The sequence below is a fragment of the Apus apus genome, chromosome 1 (assembly GCF_020740795.1).
Source record: "Apus apus isolate bApuApu2 chromosome 1, bApuApu2.pri.cur, whole genome shotgun sequence".
Lineage (NCBI taxonomy): Eukaryota > Metazoa > Chordata > Aves > Apodiformes > Apodidae > Apus > Apus apus.
The window spans coordinates 40,259,614-40,284,315 of record NC_067282.1 but is presented as its reverse complement, the minus strand read 5'-3'; the positions used below and the strand labels follow the sequence as shown (position 1 = coordinate 40,284,315).

General features: G+C 35.6%; 1 protein-coding gene across 1 annotated transcript in view; it reads left to right on the top strand.

Moving 5' to 3' along the window:
- The window catches only part of KLHL1 (kelch like family member 1), a 195,796-nt gene that overhangs the window by 122,316 nt on the left and 48,778 nt on the right, over positions 1-24,702 (top strand). The window contains exon 6 of the mRNA XM_051607919.1: positions 11,826-12,012. Within this exon, the coding sequence (XP_051463879.1) occupies positions 11,826-12,012 (187 nt within the window). The remainder of the gene's footprint in view (positions 1-11,825; positions 12,013-24,702) is intronic.

Genomic DNA, 24,702 nt, shown 5'->3' with positions numbered 1-24,702 from the left:
ATTGTATATGTACTAGAAGAATTCGTCACATTAGGCATTTTTAATATTTATCTTTGAACTACCCTATGAGGAAAAGGTGTTTAAATGGATAGTTCCCTTTCTATGTGAGGTTTTCTTACCCATAGTTTTACCTGTTTCTGAAACCTGAAGATGATATTTGAAAGAGGAAAACATGATTTAGGGAGAAGATTATACTTTTGTATTCCATTTCTTTGTAGTTACTCCCTATAGAAGTTTTCTCACAGTAACATCCATTTTAGTAGGCTACAGTTAACTACAGTTAACAGGTAACTATAGAAAATAAAACAAAATACCCAGTGATTTTCAACTGCAGGTTATTAGCTATTAAGACGTGCTAAGATATGTGCATGACAAGGAGGTGATCAGGACAGTCAGCGTGGCTTTACCAGAAGCAAATCCTGCCTAACCAACCTAGTGGCTTTCTACAACGAAGTCACTGCATCAGTCAGCCAGGGAAAAGGAGTGGTTGTCATCTATGTGGACTTCTGCAAGGCCTTTGTTACCATCCCCCACAACATCCTTTTCACTAAATTGGAGAGACAGAGGTTTGATGGATGGACTGTTTAGTGGATAAGGAACTGGCTAGATGGTCACATCCAGAGGGCAACTCCATTCTGGGCTGTATCAAAAGAAGTGTGGCTGGCAGATCAAGAGAGGTGATTATGCCCCTCTACTCTGCCCTGGTGAGACCTCTCCTAGAATACTGCGTCCAGCTCTGATGTCCCCAGCACAGTAAAGATGTGGACCTGTTGGAACATGTCTAGAGAAGGGCCACAAAAATGATCCGAGGGCTAGAGCACCTGTCTTATGAGGACAGGCTGAAGGAGTTGGGGTTGTTCAGCCTGAAGAAGAGAAAGCTCTGGAGTGATCTCATAGTGGCCTTCCAGTATCTGAAGGGGGCCTACAGGAAAGCTGGGGACGGGCTTTTTCAGGGGCTTTCAGTGAGAGGACAAGGGTTAATGTTTTTAAGCTGAAAGAAGAGAGATTTAAGTTAGAGATCAGGCGTAAATTCTTCAGTGTAAGGGTGGTGAGACACTGGAACAGGCTGCCCAGAGATGCTGTGTGGGCTCCATCCCTGGAGGTGTTCAAGGGCAGGTTGGATGGGGCTCTGAGCAGCCTGTTCTAATGGGAGGTGTCCCTGCCCATGCAGGAGAGTTGGAACTCAATAATCTTTAATGTCCCTTCCAACTAAAAAAATTCTATAATTCTGTGATTTACTGAATAGTGTTTGTGTTCCATTTGTTGGGACCTGTTATGCTTTCACTTAAACTTCTATTTTATGTATAACCTTTAGAATAATAATAAAACAAAAGATTCAGAAGAGCTTAAAATAAAAACACCTGCCTTTGAACCAAAGGAGAATAGACAATAAGAATATTTTGTCATAGCCCAACTTTTGTGTTGATTTGAGTATTGGGGTATTTTTTTTACTTTTCCTTTTCAAATGTAATTTTTTTTTCGTCTTCTTTATGAATGCAATTTGAACTTTAGAATTTTAGTATTTCAAAATATGCATGGGCCTCAGAATTATGTTATTTTTTTCTTCAAGAATTAGAGAATTAATAAAACAACGTACTCTAAGAAAGATTAATCTCACCTAACTTTAGATATCCAGAAAGTAAGTATCTAACATATGAGATCGGTATTTACTTTAAGATGGGGTTTAATCTGAAAATAAAGACCAGTGGTCCAATAAGTCAGTGTGTGTGCAAAAAAAGTTTGGACATATATACAAATGAAGTTGAAATTAAAGTTTGAATAGTGTGATAAAGGATAAAAAGGACCCCTTACAGAAAATTATATTGAAGATTTTAATAGATAGGCTCATTAAATCAAAAGCTTTGGGGAAGTGTTCGTGTTGTGAAGGTGGTTTCATCACCATAGTTTAACTGCTTACCACGGATGCTGCCAATTAATATTCCAATCCAATTAGCTAGTTCGTTCAAGAGATTGGGGAAGAAAAACAATTTATTCATTTGTATATCAAATGTAAAGCCTCAGAATGTGTGTGTGATTTTTGTTTTTCTGTTACATTCATTTTGGTAACCTAATTATATGTTAAAGGCAAAAACTTCAACTGTGCTATATTATTTTTTTTTGGTTGGTTGGTTTTTGTACCCTGATGTGGAGGAGGGGTAAGGACGACTAAGAATTATAGCTGGAGGGTAGAAAGCCAGTTTAAAATTTCTTCGGAATCTGAAATTATTTTTACTGTATGGAGAAAAATTTGGAATTACAAATCAGTTAAATACTGAACATATTTTCTTTGCCAGTGATTATAATCACCAGAAACACCAGCTTTGTAGATGCCAGAGTTCACATGTTAGACAGAAAACAATCAGATTTCTTTCCAAAATTCCATTCCAAGACCATTCACCGTTATTGCTATGTGACTATTCTCTTTGCAGTCTTACCACCTGCATGCACAGACAGATCAGACACAGAATAATGATAGTCTGTTGTGCCCAAGCAGTAAATCTTAACATAAATTACTTGTAATAGAAATAATTAGCCATGTGCTTCCACAAAGGACTTGTCTAGATTTTCTTAAAATTCCTTAACTCTGCTGCATCTTATTGCTGAGGAGAAAGTAATCTTTCTCTGAGAAGTAAAATTTCTCGGAGGGATTCAGTATAGTCTTTTTCTTTGTGAGCTGGTTGAGCAGCTGGTCTGAGTAACTCACACATTATGAATAATTTAGTCCTTGAGCAACAAAAATACTGACTTTCATGTACTGAATATTTGTGTTACTACAGAAAAATTCATGGAAATAATCTCTGAACTAAAACAGGTTACTGAAATAATTAAACATGTATAAAAAAGAATCCTGAACAGATCCAGAATGTTCAGTGAGCTCAAATAAAATGGTAGAAAACAAAATGAGACATGCTAAATTAAAGAAATTATTAAACTGTACTTCATTATTTTATTTTTAAGACAATATTTGAAACAGTTGTTTTAAGAACAAGCAAAAATTAAAGAAAAAAAATCAATTTAAGGTCCCTAATTAAAAAACAGTCAAGTGAGTGAAGTAGATCATTATGTCAGATCTAGCTCAATTAATTCAATTTATAGCAAAACCAAAAGATCTTTAAGTGTTATATTGCTAATGTTCAGTTGAATAAAATGAGATTTAGAAATGGAATATAAATTTCAGCTTGATAGGTTACCAGTTTGTGACCTTGTGATATCTACATTTAGGAGGATAGTGTACTTAAGTTAAATTCTATTTGTAAATCAGGAACTGGATAGACACTCTTGGTAATACCTTAGCAAATCCTTAAAGCAAAAAAAAAATAGTGGAAAATATTTTTTATGACTGCAATAGATCCTTATTTTCCCTTTAAAATATAGTAATGTTACAGTTTGATTCAGGATCAGCAATTAAACCAGCAAAAATAATGCTCTCAATCCCCTTCCCCTCCCACCCAAGTAGGGAAGGAGAGAGAGAATAAGGAGAGAGACTTTCTGGATTGAAAACTAAACTAGACAGCTTTAATTAAATACTAATGATAAAATAAAATAGGTACCTATGAAAATACACACTCTTCTTAGCTGTGAGCAGTTTCAAAATGTCATGAACCGCTTCCAGTGATATAGGCAGAGCAAAACAGGAGCTGAGAGTAGAGTGGTGAGGGTCAGGAACTCCCAGGCCTAGGGATCAAAAGTGATGGATAGGCAGAGTCTTCCCCGGATGCTGGCCATAGACGGAAGAGAAGGGAAGAAGAAGAAGGAAGACTTAACTTCAGTGATCCCCCAATTTATACTATTACATATATATATGTGAATGGCATAACTCTAGCCAATTTTGCTGTCTGTCTAGTCTGTTCCTCCCTATGGAAGAGCTGTAGATACAACTAATCTGCTCCTTCAGTGTCTGAAGTAGTAGATTCAACAAAGTGGAGCAAAGTGTCTTTGGTCTCTCAGCGGTTAATTATAAACACTGAGCATTATCAGTCCACTAGCTCAAAAAGTTGATTTGCTACTTTCAGCAAGTGTGCTGCTTAAAAGAGAGTTCACTGAAAAAAAAACCAACAAACAACAAACAAACAGTAAAAGGAAAATTGGCTTCATTCTGGTTCAAACCAGGGCAAATAATTTAAAAAACAAAGTTAAAAGAACTGCTAAAATGTACTTGTAGGAAATCAACAATTAGATAATCTTTGAAGTTGTCATATATTCTATGCAAAAATTAAGTGAATTGTTTATGTACAAAACTGACCCAATTTTCAAATAGATATTTAATTTCTGTCTTTTTCTAAATTTCAATCTATACTTTAAAATTTTTGCTCTCTTTGCTGTTCTCTGAATATAATTCTTAAACATGTTAATAATACATGCTTAATCAATAGCCCAAAATACTTTCATTTTCTCACGTAAACAGTGCAAACAGGCTGCTGTTCTCATTTCTATTGCCTTAATATTTTTAATTAATAATTAATGTTACATGTGTATTAAAAATATATATATTTTTCCTTATTAGAAAATACTATTGATGACTGAAGTATTTTCTTCAATTCTCATTGAGGATAGTTAGTAATATTAGTAGGAATAATTAAAAGTTCTTATGTAGGCATTTAAATGAATATCTTGCATTTCAACCATTATACTCTTAATCAAAGCTTTTCAAGTATAAATGTTCAGCAGGAAATTCACTTAGTTTTGTGAGAGCAAAAATTAAAGTAAAATAATTTTAATTCTGTTTTGCAGTACTTTTCTGAAATAAAATTAATAAATTTCTCTCATTTTTGCCTTGGGCAAAGAAAGAAAATTATTTTAGCACTATCCCCTATTAGTGGGTTACTGTTGATACTAAGAAGCTTTTATCCACTTTTTCAAGCATGTAAGCACTTCCATATAAAAACTTACTTTTATTTTTTGATACAAGGCAAGCGAGGCAGGCAGAGTTTGGTAATATTTGATATTGTGTCTTGTCATTGGAAGCCTGCTCATGCACCTTTCTCATTGTACATGTTAGCATGTACACTAGTTCTTGGGTGTATGTCAGGGAGTCAAGTAATTAAATTGATTCTCCTTGTAATGCCTGCTAAATAATTAGCATAAGTGTGACAAACTTACATGGACTTTAAAAAAATGCCTATTTCTGAAGACTGATTTGTGAGTGGTCAACTCAGAATTACTTGTAACATCATACTTCCTAGTAGTAAGTGCTAAGTCTGAGTTTTCCTTGTTCTTATATTAATTTTCAGAATTTTCAGTATGATTTTCCTAATATACTTAGTAACATTAAGTAGAAAAAACCTATTTAGGATAAAACTTAATATAGTGAGGTTTGGGAATCATCTGGAATGTGTTAATTTAGATAAAAAATTGAGACTCTGCATTGGATAGTCAAATTGATTTGAGCAAAGCATATCATGCCTTCCAGAAAAAAAGGCATCACCTTTGGTATGCTGTTTAATTTCTCAAATTCATTGGATTTTTAATTAAAAACAAACAATTTTAAAAAAACCCAAACAAAAACAAAACCAAAAAATCCTGAAACAAAACAAAAACTTGCATTACTTCTAGAAAAGAAAGTACTTTATTACTTAGTCATGAAAAGCAACATTCACTCTTTTCTAGCTAATTTATAACAAGATTTATAATAATAAAATCACAGTTCATGTGAAAACTTATTACTTCTCATTTAAACCTTCTTAGAGAGATTAACATTTAAATTATCTACAATCAATTTTATTTAAGTTTTTAATAATATCTGATGTGTATTCTATACTTGCAGACTAAACCAAAGATCTTGTTTGTATCAAGCATCATTTTAATCCCAGAGAAGACTTAGTTACATTTGTTCAGGCAGAATCCTGAATTAATTGATGCATGACCAAGTGTGTTCATACAGAAGTAGATCCATTTGATATGCTGTCAATAATATTAGCTCAGCATACTGTTATTTCTACCGATAAGGTCTAGTTTAAGTGGAAATAATTGTTTGACATCAAGGTTTTAGTTGAAATGGAAGTAACGAAACTATTGACAAACATTGCAGAATGGTCCAGAAAAGCCTACTGTCTCCAAGATCAATTTACCTATGAAAAATGTAAATTACAAATGCTAGTCAATTGACAGTTGCAGAACCTATGTTCAGCTCTCTTGAAAATGGAGCGTTTCAACAATCTCATAAGATTAAACAAACAAACAAACAAACAAAAAGCCATTAACTCACTCAATTAACTCACTTTTTTATTTATTTAACTCATAGGCTCAAAAGTTTTAATATAAGAATCCAACATTTAAACATTATGAATCAATTAATATTTATAATAAGAGTGCTTGTATCCAACAGAAGTAGTTAGGAGATTGTTGGTTTTGTAAAAAAGAAGTAGGACTTAGTGGGGAACTCTTTTTTTTTTTTTTTTTCCTTCCTTTTGTGTTCGCAATGGAGCATAAATAGCCAAACTGATAATTCTTACAATAGACATATGACAATGACATATGAGGTTTTAATCAGAATATCAAGGAATTAAGTTGAAATCTGCACTTATAATAGTATTTACAGGCATTTATTGAAGTTGTCTTATATACAGAAAATACAAAGTGTCAAACAAATTATTCCTATCTCCACATTAGGCAACTTAAATACTTCCATTCATATACCAATGCAGTGATGTAGGAATGTCGACATCTTTTTCTACCACATTTGGACAGATAGAAAGATTCTTCTAATTAAGTTTTCTCCGGTTGCTGAGTGTTTCCTAACATCTGGAGCAGCATTAGAAGATTGTGAATGTGGACTGAGAACTTTTTTAACAGTATTATATATTTTTAAGAAGTATTTTTTTATATTTTCCAGGAATTTATACAAACCCTTTATTTGCTTTTCATTTTAATCTGTATAAAGAACAATCATGACCTTACATTTCGGAAGCCTCTGTTCTTTCCTTGTAGCTGTATTATGTGATCATTAACAATAACCAGCCATAACAAATCTCTAAGTGGAAGAACACACATGAAAAGACAGTAATGGCTAATCAAATATCTCTCTTGAGGACCATTCAATATGCAAACTTTAGGTCTTTCCGTCTTCAGATTTTTGTTTCATATGGTAATGTGTTTCTCTGACTCAAGGTTGTCAAGTAACTTCAGACACATTGTGGATCAAGAAAGAGACTTACGGGCTTTGTTAAATAAAATGTTCTATAACAATCCGCATTTCATTTACTCACTGTTCATTTAAAAGATATTAAGCTTTTTGTTCTTCTGGTATGATTATTAGTACTATGAATATAAGCCTAATCCTGTGTTCCACATAACATGGCATGTAAGTTTCTGAGGGCACAGTGCTCTTTAGGGTTTTTTTCAGGGAGAATACATCCAGGTACCAAGATAATTTTTAGACAACTGAAAGTTGCTTTCTGCCTACCATAAAGCTCATATGCTTGAGTATGAAATTTAATACTACACAAAACCCAAAAATCTTCATTAAATGTTAGACACAGTTCTCTCTTAATGAAGTATGGCATAGCCATGAAATAGCAAGCTGATCATAATATGGTTTCCAGAGGAATATCCTTATTAACTCAATTTCCTGATCAAGTGCATCCTGATTTAATAAACATGTATTGATTATTTTGGTGTAATAAGGAAAGATAGCTATGGAGTGGAAGAGAACTGAAGCAGATTATTGAAACTTAGGACAGCATGAGACAGCTTTATATGACTTTTGGTTTCTAAAGAGTAGCTTTAATTTCAACTTTCCTTTCCCCCCCACCCCCCTCAGAGGGTTTAGCCGCAAGGACATTCAGAAATACAGTGTTTATCACAAGTCAGCCCATGTACTAGAATGAATAGATAGGAGCCAGTAATGAATATTTTTCTCAAAAATATTTTCCCCCATCTTCACAGTTGGGAAAAGGCCTATATTTTACCCTATTAGATTTTTTTCCTTTTGTTTTTACTGTGACTCTTAGTTAATTTTTTGATGTTTGATTTCTAATTTAGCCAATAAGTAAAACTTTTCTTTGAGGGAAATAAGCATGGACTTCTGTCTGCTTTTAAAGGTTTATTTAGAAATGTTTGGGATATTTTTTGTTTTGTTTTGTTTTCTAGAATGAATTTATAATCAGATAGAAAGAGGTACAGCCTGTATTGGTGGTTGGGGCATGAAATCTCAGAATTTTCAGACAGGATGGTATTCACTGATGATCAGTTATTTATTTGAAACACCTGGCAACTCAGTTAGAAGATCTCATAGATACGGTATTTGCTTCAAAAACCTAGGCACAGATTGGAACATTGAAATGAAGATGTATCTGTCTGATAGAAAGTCACCAAATATGGCTGTTGGACTTTGATGCTTCCTGATATAAGAAGCTTGCCATAAAAAAAAATCTTGTCTTCAATTCCATTAATTCTATCAAGCATTAGAAAATACATGCAACTTAATATATCACCTCAAATTTGTGCAGGGGAAGCTGATAAATTGATTTCTCAAGTTTGTTGTGTCTGTATTCTGTTAAATTAATCGTTAACAGAAAACAATGTTTGGTTCAGTAGTTCTAGAGGCAGTTTAAATAATTTTGCAAAAGAAGACATCATCCTGCCTAAATTCTGAACAGGATTTGTCTTCAGATCTTTGACTTTTTACAAGGACATGGAATGATAGGACAAGGGAGGATGGCTTAAAAGCAGAAGAGAGAAGATTTAGATTAGACAGGAAGAAATGATTCACTATGACAATAGTAGGACACTGGCTCAGGTTGCCCAGGGAAGTTGTGGATGCTCCATCCCTGTAAGTGTTCAAGAGCAGGTTGTATGGGGCTCTGAGCAACCTGTTCTAGTGGAAGGTGTCTGTGCCCATGGCAGGGGGGTCAGTTCTAGATGATCTTTAAGGTCCCTTTCAATCCAAATAATTATGTGGTTCTGTGATTCTGTGATTTTTAATCTACTGAATAGTGTGTTGAGAACTTCAAAGGGAAAAAAAAAATCACAAAAAGTATATATAAAAACCTTAATATTATGAAACATAAATTAGCCTGTTACTATGAAATGTAGTTACTACCACTGTTAGCACACTTTAATATTCTTATTTAGTAATACTAATTGCATAATCATTAACATCAGAACACACATACATATGCAAAAATCTTTATAACATACAGTTGCTTGCTTTTAATTTCTTGACAATCTGAAGTGTCTTCCACTGATATCGTGGGTGCCAAGATTGTAAGGATGTACTCTTAGGAAATTTATGAAAAATAATAGCTTAAATACCTGCCTAAGAATTGTGTTTTCCTCTACACACTAGGGAAAATAAATAATTTTGAAAATAAATTGGACTAACCATAGACTCCATTTTCTTGTTGCTCAGCTGCCATTAAGAAATGCGGTAAAAATTCCAGTGATGATTCTACTATTCTTGTACTGACTACTAACTCAATAATATTAAATATGAAAACCTATAAAAATGCTGAATTCTGTGCAATAACATTACAGTCAACAGTCACCAGCTATGACAGAAGATAATAGAATCCTGATATTTAAATTGATTAGGTTATACATGAGGATAGTATAAGTTAGATAATAATATATTTCAATAACTATGTCAGAGCGATCTACAATTTAATGCACTTCCTGATAAAATTTAAGGGTCTCCTGTTTTGATTGAAAATAGAAGGCTTTGGGAGGTGGACATCTTCCTTTGAGAAAATATCAGAGTTTAAGAATGTTTTCATGCGCAATTTTATTTCATATGCAATTAATTTACAAATATTTATAACAAGCTATTAACCATGTGTAGTGACCCCTTTAAAAAATACTGCTATCAAGAAACATAAATGTCTGTTCTGTTTTTTGCATGTGTCTGTTTCTGTTCTGCCTGCCTCATACTATTTTGACAACCCAGCATCTTTAGCCTTCAGCCACAAAGCACTTACATCACAGATGTAAGGATACATTGCTTTAAGCTGACCATAGTATTACTGCCCTTTTAGTGAACTTGTTTTTCCAAAAGAGGTTTTTTCTTTTAAAAATTATTATCTGAAATCTAGGTACAGGCAAGTGTTTCTGAGTAGCAAACCTTCAACATAATTATGTCTATTATATTAGCTCCCTCTTACTGAATTCCTGTGGTCAAAGCAATATGTCCTTGAAGCATATAGATCAGCAGAAACCAATTAGTTTAAAAGATGCCAGAATGAGAGATTGTGATTAATTTAAAAGAGCAGCAAGTTTAATATCAAATCTTTTCTGTAACATTTCTCTGAGGCTGAACTGATGTTAGCCAGTCTCAATATTTTTATTGTTTTTTCCAGTCACTTATTATTCTGCTGCTTTGTTTCAAAGATGTTTTAGTATTTTCTTGATGAACTAATCATATGCATCTATAAAAATGAATATAATAGATACAAGAGATGTTGTTTTATTAAAAAATAATAGCAAATATATTTGTGAAAAACTAATACTTGGAAGGACCTGGTGGCTCATTTTCCATGTAAAATATGATTAGTGCTTGTCTCTTCAGACATGAAAAGTTGATATGACAGTTTTCAAAAACTTAATCTGCCTATTTGAAGTAAAGCATATAAGCCATTCAATATTAATTGGGAGGAAAAAATTCAGACCAGTTTATTCAAATATCCTGAAGGATATTTAAAGTCTCCAAAAAATATTGGTATATACATTTTCAGTCTCTTTGTATCTTATGTATCTTTTCCTTTCATACATATACTTTTACATTCATGGTTGTGGTTGATGAATAATTTATTTGCAAGCATTAATATAAGACTATTAACCTGGACCAAGTTTAGTGAGGTGTTCTGAAAGCATTATTCTCAATGATCGTAGCTGTCCTTGCACTCATGCTTTCGTGCTTTTAACTTCCTTATGACTTAAGTGGTCAAAACGACCCCACTGTGTTTAGTTCATGGGTTTTGTGACCAAAATAAATGTTTTCTGTTTGGTTTAGCCTTCTTATTTGTATGTTTTTGAGATAACATTTATTTATGAAAGAATTTACTTTCACATACTAAGGAGGAGAACATAATATTAGGATTACTACTTACGAATGTAAGTTTATAATTTATGCAGTGCTTATGCAAAATGCTAATTCCTGTGGTTTCCTTTGTTTCAGCTGTTGCGTCTGCAAGCTTACAGAACAGAACAGAACAGAACAGAACAGAACAGAATAGAATAAATTTCAGTTGGAAGAGAGCTAAAACATCATCTAGTTCAACTGCCTAAACATTTCAAGGCTGACCAAAAAGTTAAACCATAAACACTGTCAGACATAGAGCATCAACCACTTCTCTAGGGAGATTTTTTCAGCAGTTGACCACTTTGTCTGTAAAGAAATTCTTCCTAATGTGAAATGTACTCTTTGTTACAGATGTAGGAGCTTTGTGTGAACCTAGAGGCCAGATTTCCTATGCTAATTTCTCCCCTTTCTAGTCTTATTCCTTCTGCCTCAAAGTAGTTTAATTACTTTGTGTTGAGGACTCCTTTTTTTTAAATTTTTTTTTAATCTCTTTTTAATTTCTGTTTTCTTCTCCTTTTTAAAATTTGGGTTTTTTTGGGGGTTTCTCCAATGTCTTCAGTAAGAGACCAATAAGATTGCAGTTTTAAGGGATGGTGCAACAGTGATCTAAAAGTTACCTACAGTCTTTTAAAAATCAACAAAGTATTTACCTCCATGTCTCTCTAAAAAAAAAAAAAAAGCTCTGTAAACCCATGTATTCTACAATGAAGTGATAACACTTGTGATGTCAATTTGTGACCGTCTCTCATTCCATGGTATTGCTTTTTTATGAAATTCTAGCATTTTTGATTCATGATCATGTCATTCACAGATCTTGGCTGACCTAGAAAACCATGCACTTTTTAAGGATGACCTAGAATGCCAGAAGCTTATTCTGGAAGCCATGAAATATCATCTTTTGCCAGAGAGAAGAACTCTTATGCAAAGTCCAAGAACTAAACCTAGAAAATCTACAGTTGGGACACTTTATGCTGTTGGAGGAATGGATAACAACAAAGGTACTAGAGGATATTTTTTTACTTTGTAAAAGTTATATTTTTTGTTTTCTTTTTTAGAAAATAGTGAGCTTTATATTCCAAAATTGGGTGGTGATGTCTAAGTCAGTCAAGAAATGCTGCCAAAACTTTTGGTCTGATGAAAATCTACTGATATTTAAGGAAAAATAAAATACTGTTAGAGAAAGGAAAATGAGTTTGGGGTTAGTTCTTTGTTAAAATTATTATTTCCATAAAGAATTTTAATTAAAAATTATTTTAAAACATTATTTGCCTTTGTGTTAACTTTCTAGAAATTATGTTTAATTTATAAGTTATGCATCTTTTATAATAAACGAAAAAAGGCAGTTTAATAGCAGGTGTATTCCATCCCTAAGTAGTTGTTTAAAATATTATGGATTATTCATGTTTTTCTGATGCAGAATATCAATCACCTTGTGAAAAAGCCTAGGCAGGCAGTTTAAACTATATTATTACTTTGTCAGAAGCTAGAGAAAGGTAATACTATGCCCATCTTACTCTGAAGAAAAGTACGAAATAGTAGAAATTTTATTGAAGTATTTTTGTGTTATTAGTTGGCAATAAGAATTGTGATGATGTGCTTTATTTCTGGTAAAGAAGTATAATCTACTGTTTTTTTTAATGGAATGAAATATTTTAACTAAAAGCTAGCTGTGTTACAAGTGTATATACTCTGAAAGGCTTTTGTTGCTGTTTTTACTTGAAATGCACTAACAAGTCCACAGTATCTTCCATTTTCATGTCAGTATTAGACTGAACAATATGGCTATTAGATCTAATATAAAATAACCCATATTTTTTAAAAAATAATACAATATTTGATCTTCAGTATTTCACAACTGTTTCTAGGTGCAGATATTGCTAAATAACTAGTTAGTTTTACTAAATAACTGTGGCAACATCATCTGCAAAAGGGCACATAATTTTTTCTCCATAAAGTTACAGCAATGAGAAAGATGTATGACATCTGTGCTCATGTGAAAAAGAAATGTTGAAAGAACAGAAAAATATTCAATAAAGAACCAATATGTGTACTTTTTTATTATAACTGCGGATTACTTTTATCCTTTTAACATTTATAAATGGGTTTGTTGCTAAATATTAGGTGCGAATTTGCATAGTGAATATCGCCTTCAGATCATAAAATACCTGAAATACAAATTTCCTCTTAGGATAAATGGCAATGAGCACTTTAAATATTCAGGTAGTGAGAATTATAATAAACCCGATTTAGGTGCTGCTGTATTTGTTCTACCTTACTGTACAGATCTTTTCCTGGTTCACAAAGGAAATCCAATACAGAAAGAATTATGAAGACTGCACAGAGCTTAGCACTGTCTCAGTATCAACATGCAGCCAATTTTGCAGATCCAGGTCAGGTGGAAGTGGTTTATTTCTTTAGCAGCAGGGGAGAACACAGCATGGCAGAAGTTCAGCCCTCAACCAATATGAACTCCAACTGAAAAAAAAGAAGTACCAGGGCTTATATACATCTGTAACAGATAAAAGCTGCTTTGAGATGGGGGTTGGTTTGGCAAAGCAGCACTTGTGTCAAAGTCTTTATTACAGGTCAAGTAACCTGTGTTCCTGAAAACTCAAGATGTGTAGATACGCGGCCCTGACTTATATCTGCTCAACTTATCCCTGTTGTGATGCTGCTGCATCCTTGCCTAGCTTTTAGGACCAGTGAGGCTTGCCTCCACACATCAGTTCAGGAGACCTCAGTACTGCTTGTGTGTTTTGAAGACTCACTGTGAGTTCATAAAACACACCTTGATATTTGGTCCATGAGATGATGCTGTTACTGTATTTTCCTCACTAATAGTCTATTTTTTCCCCACAAATTTCTCCACTTAAATGCTTACATGGATGATTGTGATTCACAATAATTTATTTGTAATGCCTCCTGGTGTTTGCTACCAAATATGAAATGGTTACATATAAGAATTAGCTGAGCTAAGCAAATTATATAATTATTGGCTTGCATATAAAACAGTGGGTAAGAGCTATTCTTATGGAAGTATTTGAAGGCTAGGTAGCCCATCACAGAAAAAGTAGCCTAGCATGCTAAATCAAGTTTCCACACACCTTTCTTTATTTATTAATTTAATTTGAAAGGCATTTCAGATTTTCTGTATATGTTTAAATAAATAGATTGAGATACATTAATAGATTAGACATATGTGCTTATGATAAGGTTTCTTTCACTTTATCCATTCATGTCATCACATTGACTTCTGTAATTTGTATTAGTAGGATTTAATAATCCAGTAGTATACAAAAGCTGTCTTATGTGCACATATAAAGGAGGATGCTAGAAAAATAGATGAGTAAATGTAAAAAGTGGACATACACCAGTTTGTAAAAATGGTAAACCACTGACTTATTGCAGCTTTTTTGGTATCCTAAATGCAGAACAAAAGTATGTGATAGAACACAATGTGTATGGTCTATGTTAATGCCATGGAAAATTATGATGAGGAAAATATATTTGCACAGCAAGAAGAGATTGGTATAAATAAAGCAGTTTTATATTGATTGCAGAACACTGATTGATCTCTCATGAGGTGTTCTAACCTGTCTCACTCCCTAGGAGACAAAATAATAAGGGACAAGAAGAATCTGCAAAACAGTTCCCTCTGGAATAGTCCTAGATTAGTTCATGAAAATGCTAAATTAGTTCATTATTTACTGAATCACAGTCTTTAAGTAAATACAAGGGAAAAAGAAATGAAAAATTACATGAGCAAGAAGCTCTTCCATAAAGATGTGATAGGTCATAAACAAAGAAAGGGAAAAGTTGATTTACTGAAATACTGATATTAAATGTGTGTTTTTCATTAACCTTGTGCTTAGATATAAAACCTATGACAAAAATTGCTGTGGTGCTAAATAGGTGAGATATATCATTAGTCTATATCAAGCAATATTAACAGTCCTTTCATGATTATTTAGATATTTTTAGAAAGTTCTTTGATATCTTTGATATCACCACAGATACATTAAAAAATAATCTTTTAAAATGTGCAATTGTGAGGTTTCTAGTCATTGTTCCTTAAACTCCCACACTGTATATTTTGGCTTTTCTTTAATGGTTTTCAATCTTTTGTTGTAGTTAGTTTTTCTTTACAAATATGGTTTCTCAGATGTGGTTTATTAGTGATACATAATTACTTTACAGCAATTTTCTATAAAATGGCTACATTAAGTTCCTTTTGATCTGGTGAACTTCAAATATGTCCTTGCTTTTCCGGGATTTTTTTTATTTGTTTCTAGCAAGACATTTCTCACAGCACACTTCACTTAAACCTTATGTATTTAATTTTTTTCTTTTCATTCTTTCATAGGCATACTTTTTAAATAATGAAAGAAATATTGGACAAGCTGCTGTAAATACTGTAAAAAAGGCAGAAATAGGGAAATATGTTTTTCCTCATATAATTCTTCTTGCTTCTTAAGATCTTTATCTGAGATGTCTGTAACCTGAAAATCTATCTTCATCATTGTGATTTGACTGTTACTGTTGTCTTCACATATATGAAACTTTTGACAGCATTAATTATCTATTAATTTGATGTACATAGCTATCTTGAAAACTCAACTTCATCTTACTTGTATTTTTATTGAAAATATACTATGTATGATAACTGAGTTTAATGTTCAGAATGTAGTCCCTGTATTTGTGTAATACACCAACAGCAAAACCTAATTAAGAAGGGATAGTATTTTATTTTAAAAAAGAAAAAAAAAAAGTCTAATGTGTTCATTACAGATAATTCTTCCTGTTGTGCTTTTTGAAAAGTTTTATATAAATATGCATGGCTTTTAAGTATACATAGATGTTCATGTCTGTATACAAATATATAAGTAAAATGAATTATTGAGATGTTTCTTAAAGTTTCAGGCTGTAGTGTGATAAAATGCCCCACCGTATCTGTATTATTTAAGCTGTCCCTTAATACAACATGCAAATTAATTCATGGATAGGGCTTCCTGCAATTGATGATAGATTGTCTTAATAATACATTTTTAAGCTTTTTTGCTTGTTTCATAAGAACTTAGTAAGTTTTCATATTGCTATTCAGATATCAGAATACAAGTAAATAGGCTCATGGTTGCAATCTGTTATAGGAAAGCTAGGAATGGCCACTGACTCCAGCTGTTCTGGCCCAGCCCCCCCCTGCCCACCTGCTGGAGCCCATTGTGGTGCTCCCAGGGACCCGAGGTCTCTTCTCAGGCTGAGGGATGCAACTGCTGTTTTCCCATTAGCAGTTGGAACCAGCAGTGAAATTAAGTGTGTGTCCTATATAACCCAGAGACAGAGGCAAACATACAGAGGACATGGATACGGCTGGTCATGCAAAAAGCCACAGGCATGGCACTGCTTCCAGCAGCACCCACACTGGGGACTCACTCCAGACAGGCCAGACATTCTCCTCCTCCTGTTGGGCTTGAAGAGGCAGGTCACTAGTGCCACACACACACTGCACTCTCCAGGTTCACAAGCACACACACATTCCCCCATCTCTGAGCACTGGCACAGCCCCTCTGCCCTCCTCGTTCACTTTGGTCCCCCTCAGTAGCTATTTTTGGGACACAGCCCCAGCAGCTGGAGGTTAAAGACCTCCAATGGTTTCAGGAGCTGAGACCACAGGCTGGGGGCACCCAAACTGCCAGTTTGACTCCAGGAGCTTCCCCCACGAAGCACAAACACGCTCTTAGTGCTCATTAAATATGTAGATGTTCAGAAAAGATGAACTGAGGAGTGTGAAATGGACTTTTTTGCAGTTCTGTTCTTTTTATTGATAGCATCATATATCAGTCCTCTACATGAGTTTCCTTCTATATATATAGTTTATATAGCTATATAAAATAGCCTTTGGTGCCAGTTCATTTTAACCTGTATGTTTTCCACAAGGATATTTGTCTGGGGGAAGGTGGCAACACAACATTCTGGAGAGAGGAAACATAAATAATTAAATAATATTAAGTAACTTAATATGGGGATGTGAAAAATCCTGCATCTGGAGGAAAATCCTCATGCACCAGTACACATTGGGGACCAACCAGCTGGAAAGCAGCTTGATAGTAAAGGACTGGAGCTCTTGGTAGGCAGGAGAGGACAGTTGAACAGAACAGTTGAACAGGAGCCAACAGTGTGCCCTTCCCACAGACAAAGTTAACAGAGTACTGGGCTGCATTAGGCAAAATACTGTCAGAAGTGCTCAACACCTACTTTGCCTCAGTCTTTAGCAGTGGAACCAGCTGTTCCATGGATATACAGCCACATAAGCTAGGAGACAGGGAGGGGATGCAGAATGACGTCATCACAATTAAAGAGGAAATGGTCAGAGACGTACTACACCACTTAGGCACACACAGGTCTATGGGACCAGATGGATTACATCCAAGGGTGCTGAAGAAGTTGGCAGACGTGATCGCCAGGCCACTTTCCATTATTTACCTGAAGTCCTGGCTAGCTAGGGAGATTCTGATGGAATGGAGGGTAGCAAATATAACACCCATCCATAAGAAAGACAGAAAGGAGGATCCGGGAAATTATAGACCTGTCAGTCTGATTTCTGTACCAGGGAATGTCATGGAGCAGATAATCTTGAACGTTATTAGAAGACATATAGAAGATAACCAGGGGATCAGGCCCAGTCAGCATGAATTTATGAAAGCCAGGTCCTGCCTGACAAACCTGATCTCCTTTTATGACCTGATGAACCAACTATTGGACAAGGGAAAGGCTGTGGATGTTGTCTATCTGGACCTCCAAAAAGCATTTGACACGGTTCCCCATAGAACTCTCATAAAAAAACCCTGGCTGCTCATGGCTTGGATGAGCATACGATCTGTTGGATCAAGCACTGGCTGGACAGTCGTGCCCAAGCTTGGATGAGCATACGATCTGTTGGATCAAGCACTGGCTGGACAGTCGTGCCCAAAGAGTGGTGGTCAATGGAGTCAAATCCAGCTGGAGGCCAGTCACAAGTGGTGTTCCTCAGGGCTCAGGGTTGGGACCATTTCTGTTTAACAACTTTATTGATGATCTTGACAAGGACACAGAGTGTATTATCAGTAAGTTTGCAGATGACACCAACCTAGGCGGGAGTATTGATCTGCGTGAGAATAGGGAGGCTGAACAGAGAAACTTGGATAGATTAGATTATTGGGCTACTGTGAATGGTGTGCGTTTGAACAAGGCGAAGTGCTGAGTCCTACACTTGGGCCACAACAACCCCATGCGACGCTACAGGCTTGGGGAAGTGTGGCTGGAAAGCTGCCTGGCAGAAAAGGACCTAGGGGTTCTAATTGACAAGTGGCTGAATATGAGCCAGCAGTGTGCCCAGGTGGCCAAGAAAGCCAATGGCATCCTGGCTTCTATTAGAAGTAGTGTGACCAGCAGAAGTAGAGAGGTGATTGTCCCCCTGTACTCAGCACTGGTGAGGCCACACCTGGAGTATTGTGTCCAGTTTTGGGCGCCTCAATTCAAGAGAGATATCGAGGTGTTGGAGTGAGTACAGAGGAGGGCAACGAAGCTGGTGAAGGGCCTAGAGAATAAATATTATGAAGAATGCTTGAAGGAGCTGGGAATGTTTATTTTGAGGAAGAGGAGGCTGAGGGGAGACCTCATGAGTCTCTACAACTACCTGAAAGGTCATTATAGAGAGGTTGGTGCTGGTCTCTTCTCACAGGTAATTAGCGACAGAACAAGAGGAAATGGCTTCAAGCTGCACCAGGGTAGGTTTAGACTGGACATTAGGAAAAAAAAAATTCACAAAAAGAGTGGTTAGACACTGGAATAGGCTGCCCAGGGAGGTGGTTGAGTCACCATTCCTGGATGTGTTTAAGGGTCATTTGGATGTGGTGTTGGTGGAGATGGTTGAGGGGAGAACTTTGTAGAGTAGGGGTGATGGTTGGACTCGGTGATCCCAAGGGTCTCTTCCAACCTGAATTGTTCTATGATTCTATGACCACACAGGGCAGGCTGTGCCAACATTAAGTCTTATCCACACTTACTATTGAGTGGGGTTCCTTCCAGCAGTGAACTGACCCAAGAATAACGTCTAGGATTTGTGCTGGAAGAAACAATTTGGTCTACTCCAAAGTCAATTCCAGTAGTAACATCCATTAATGAAACCTGGGGGACCAGGGAACCAAAATTCGTCAGTGTAGGGAAAAAGTTAGGGTTTCTGACAGTACATAGGTTCACTAAATTATCAAGCTGTCATGTGACTTCTGTAGATCACATACAAGGTTTCCTTTCTTTTCTGTGTACTGTAATCTGTGACAAAATATCTGCACTGGAAGTGCCAGAAAATAAAGTCATTAACAAGCAGGGAAGTAATGAGAGGGGACACAGGAGTGTTCTTGGGAGAATGAACATTTCAATGAAGGCAGCAGCTTCTTGTGCTGTGCACTTGTTCCCATTGGTTGCAGCAACAGGTGTGAATAACTGAGTGACAGACTGGCCAGGTGAGGAACTTGAGGGATGATGAAATTTGTCTTCCATGTGATAACTTTGGCTCTTCACTTATATATGAAGCCATGCAGGCTTTGGAATAGATTGCTTCAAGTCTTTCTCTTTATTTCAAATTGTAAGTGAATCAGCAATTTCAGAAGTTAACTACACTGAAAACATACCAGAAATTAAGCTGAAAAACTACCAGATGGTGTTACAATCTAAATTTTTTTCTATTCAGAAATCCACATATAAATCACAGTACTGTAACTGCAAATTAGCCTATGAGGCTGAATGTTCTGGAACACATTGAAATTCACAGGAGTGAAAAGAAGCAAACCATAATGTTAATACTTATAAGAACTGGTGATAAAGTAATTTTTGTGTGACATATAATTATCTCATCAGTCATTAGCCAGTGTATTTCATTTTCCTCTGGTGAAGTAATTAAGCAAGCTCCGCCTTTACAATTATGCTATCATATTATAGAATCAAAAGATCACAAAACAGCTGAGGTTGGACAGGACCTCTGGAGGTCATCTGGTCCAACTTGTCTGATTAAGCAGGGCCACCCCCAGCCAGTTGTCCAGGACCTTGCCTAGACAGTTTTTTTGGTTTCTCCAAGAATGGAGGCTCCACAACCCTGATGGGCAACCTGTGCCAGTGCTCAGTCACCCTCATAGTAAAAATGTGTTTTTTGATATTCAGAGGGAAACCCCTGTCTTTCAGTTTGTGTCCATTGCTTCTGGTCCTGTCACTGGACAGCAGTGAGAAGAAATTGTATCTGTCAGCTGTGTACCCTCCCTTCAGGTATTTATATGATGCCCCTATGCCTTCTCTTCTCTGGGCAGAACAGCCCCAGCCCTCTAAGCCTTTCTGCAGAGGAGAGATACTCCAGCATTTTCATCATATTTGTGTCCCTTCATGGGAGTCTCTAGCAGCTCCTTATCTGTATTGCACTGGGAAGCCTGGAACTGGACACATGACTACAGGTTTGGCCTCACCAATGCTGAATACAGGGATCACCTCCCTCTAACTTAGAATCATAGAATCATAGAACTATTCAGGTTGGAAGAGACCCTTGGCATCACCGAGTCCAACCATCACCCCTACTTTACAAAGTTCTCCCCTCAACCATCTCCACCAACACCACATCCAAATGACCCTTAAACACATCCAGGAATGGTGACTCAACCACCTCCCTGGGCAGCCTATTCCAGTGTCTAACCACTCTTTTTGTGAATTTTTTTTTTCCTAATGTCCAGTCTAAACCTACCCTGGTGCAGCTTGAAGCCATTTCCTCTTGTTCTGTCGCTAATTACCTGTGAGAAGAGACCAGCACCAACCTCTCTACAATGACCTTTCAGGTAGTTGTAGAGACTGATGAGGTCTCACCTCAGCCTCCTCTTCCTCAGACTAAACATTCCCAGCTCCTTCAAGCATTCTTCATAATATTTATTCTCTAGGCCCTTCACCAGCTTCGTTGCCCTCCTCTGTACTCACTCCAACACCTCGATATCTCTCTTGAATTGAGGCGCCCAAAACTGGACACAATACTCCAGGTGTGGCCTCACCAGTGCTGAGTACAGGGGGACAATCACCTCTCTACTTCTGCTGGTCACACTACTTCTAATAGAAGCCAGGATGCCATTGGCTTTCTTGGCCACCTGGGCACACTGCTGGCTCATATTCAGCCACTTGTCAATTAGAATCCCTAAGTCCTAGGTCCTTAGGTCCTCGGGTCCAATAGATCCTCCAGCTCTATCTTGCACCTTTACCCACTTAATAGATCTTCACATTCTAAGAAATGCTCAAAAAGGCTTTAATTTCAAACATTAAAACATCCAAGTAAGCTTTAATACAGCTCCCACCTTATTTTTAACATTCTTAACTGGAAAAACAAATAAACAAGCAAATGTGTCTCTTTGGACTGCAGCAAGGGACTGTATAGATCCCAGTGATTATTGAGCTCCTGTCCATGCATGTTAGGGATACCCTTTACAACAGATTTACCTTAGAGGGAGGTAATTGAAGGATAACAGACTCTACCAGGAACTGAGCCAACAGCTAAGCAGTGTGGATGAGCATTTGTATAGCTGTAATGATAAATTCTAGAAGAAGGGTGATGGAAATGGAAAATGGGTTCTGTGGTAGCACCAAACTGCTCAGTTCACATAGATTAAACCAAATTATAACCAATATAGCTTATTGATTTGCTTATGACAATTACCTGGCAGTCAGATAAACTATGTGTTTAAGATTAATATCAGTCATGCCAGTAGATAAACTGCAATACTAGACACTTACAAAAGATTAAGTTCTTCAAATTTGTGAACACCCTTCTTGAGCAAATGCCCACATTTTCTAATCACAGCCACATGCGTGCACACACACATATACACACAACCTCTCTTTCAAAATCTGTGCAGACTGCCATCACTGCCCTCCCAGTTCTGGTATCTCCTCTGTGTGCACACCTCCCCTGCAAGAGATGCAGTTGCCCCAGGATTTACTGCTGTCCACATCTAGAACTTTTATTTGAATTGTTAACATCTTAATTGCACAAATTCCAGTGGGAAGAAAACTGCTTTTAAAGAAAAGGCACGTTTTTTGTTGATGAGCAAAGGTAGACTAGCATACTGTATTATATAAATCATTAATAAAAGGGACTTCTGTAAGATCCAGACTAGATAAAAACTATAAAACATTAATGTTTTATGTTGTAAAACATAATGCTGTATTTTAAAACAAAGCATCCAGCATTAAAGGCATTACCTAAAATGACTGTCTAAAAGCTGTGATTTCTGATACTCCTTAAAGTATAAACATTAGTGGAAAAACACTTGGTTTATTTTTAGAGAATTCTTTTCATATTGAATAATTGAATATTCCCAAAGGTTTTCTGCTATTTGTTCATGTCACTTTATGACAAATCCTATGAAATGCTAACATTTTTTCAGTCAACTAATCTAGGAATTTTTATATACAACTTACATATTTTGAGTGCTTAAGGAATTTCTTACAGTCTAGCTAAAGCGAAGAGTACTATACTGCTAGTTTGTTTTCTGTATATCATTTTCTTCGCCAAGAGTTTCTCCTCTATATTTTTGTCAGTAGCCTATTTAGGTCACATTCGTTCCACATGAGTAACCATCTTTTCAGTTCAAAATGTAATGTTGCAGATCACTAGATCAAGGTCATAATTTTTCACCTATTCATAGCAACATCTCTAAATCTTGAACCAAATAGTCAAAGTACATGTCAGCAGCAGCTTCAGTAATAGCAAAATCAGCAGGAAGTCTTACGAGAGGAAAAAAAAAAAAAAAAAAAAAAAAGTTGAAATGTTGTGATGATAAATGTAGAACTCCTACTCTTTTTCATGGGTTTAAGTACTGAAGCATTCTAGCTAGGAGAAAAGAACAGTACTTTTTTCTGGGCAAATGTCTACATTGAATGCAAAGGTGAGGTTTAGGGGTGGTGGAATGTTTAGGCATTTGTATGTGCTTCTGAAGCTATTTTAATTTTGTTTATGCCAAAATCCCTGCATTTATATTTAATTGAAATTAGTATATTGCTGTCATAGTCTCAGACATTCTTAACAAAGTTTATCTAACTTCATGTAACCCACATCAGATTGTTCAAAAATACTAGCATCTTCAGAAAACAGGGTCTAGTCTTGCTGCACTTGACTTAAAACATTGAGTTACATACAATCTTACAATACCTTTTTTTTTTTTTCCATGCGACAGCTTTGCTATATGATTAGTCTTCGCTCATTAACTATGCCAAAACAATGAGAATGGCAATCAGCTTGATAAAAAATTCTTAATTTACAAAACATGAACAAGGTAATGTAATATTCTTATCTTCAGAAAGAGTAAGTGTAATAGAGAGATAATATAAAAATAATTTCAAAAGGTTTCTCCAAATAAATCCCACAAATTCAAAAGCTTACAAATTATAAATAAGACATTAAAAAAGAAAGAAAGAAAGAAATTTGAATTGTGCAATGGTGTATTGATTTGTGGAAGAAGGTAAAATCGTGAGATTTATTACTTGATATTTTAATCAAAAACCTTGGATGGGAGAATCTCATATACCCCTGCTGTGTGAACATAGGGATTGTCTGCAGCAGCTGAACATTCATACAAAACTGTCTTGATAATCTACAGTGCTTTAATTTCTAAGGTTTTCTTTCTCTGTAGATCTCTCATTTCTCTCATTGCTTCATAAACCTTGATTAGTGTTTATAATATCCATGGAAGTATGCACAATACACACAACTAATCTCATCCAATACCCAATTGGATTACAAATAGAATTTAAGTATTAAAAAATAAATATTTTTTTTAAATCTTTAATTTCTTATTTGAAATAGTTTATGTTGCCACACCCATGGTATAGGTTTGTAATTTACCACATGCTGTTGTTTATCATACGTATCTGTATTACATGAATTCTGTTTCACCTCTACATGTCTTTTTCCTATATTCTTTACTCAGTACTCACAGAAGTAACTCAAGCTTTTTGTCCATCTGGAAAATATTGTGTATGTATTATAATGATGAGAAATTGCCTGAGTGCATAGTATGTTTATAGTACATTCCTCAGTATAACATGTATTTGTTTATCATTGCAGTTTCATATCCAGTATCATTAGATAACTAAAAAAAAAAAGTGAGAGTGATAGATGAGTGAGATAAACTAAATCAAATATATTTTTCATATAATTTCATTTTTTCTTCTATAGTTAGCAGTGTTTTAATTTGGTTCTGTGAGTGTTTTACTTAGACTGTGACATTCCATCAGCTTTGTTTTATAGGAAAATATGTCTCTCTCTGTGTAACAGTTGAGAAGTTTGAGAATTTATTAAGGCAACAGATATGACAAGCTCAGAATTGCTGTTCATAAATTCATCAACTGTTAGCACTGAATGTTTCAAAGCTAGCTAAATAATTAGTTAAATTATAGTAACACTTCACCCGGGTATCATCCGCACAGTAGAGGAAGTGCAGCTTCCTGACAAGGAGATGTCCCTGCCTGGGAAAGAGAACTCCAGGCCTGTTGACCCATCCAGAAATAGCTGGGATTCTCTTCCTTCAAAAACAGAGGATTCTAAAGGCTATGTAATACTTCTTGATGAGGTGGGACTGGGTCATATCTTATGAACTGATTGGCTTCTAGCAGGCTAATGGTGGTATTCA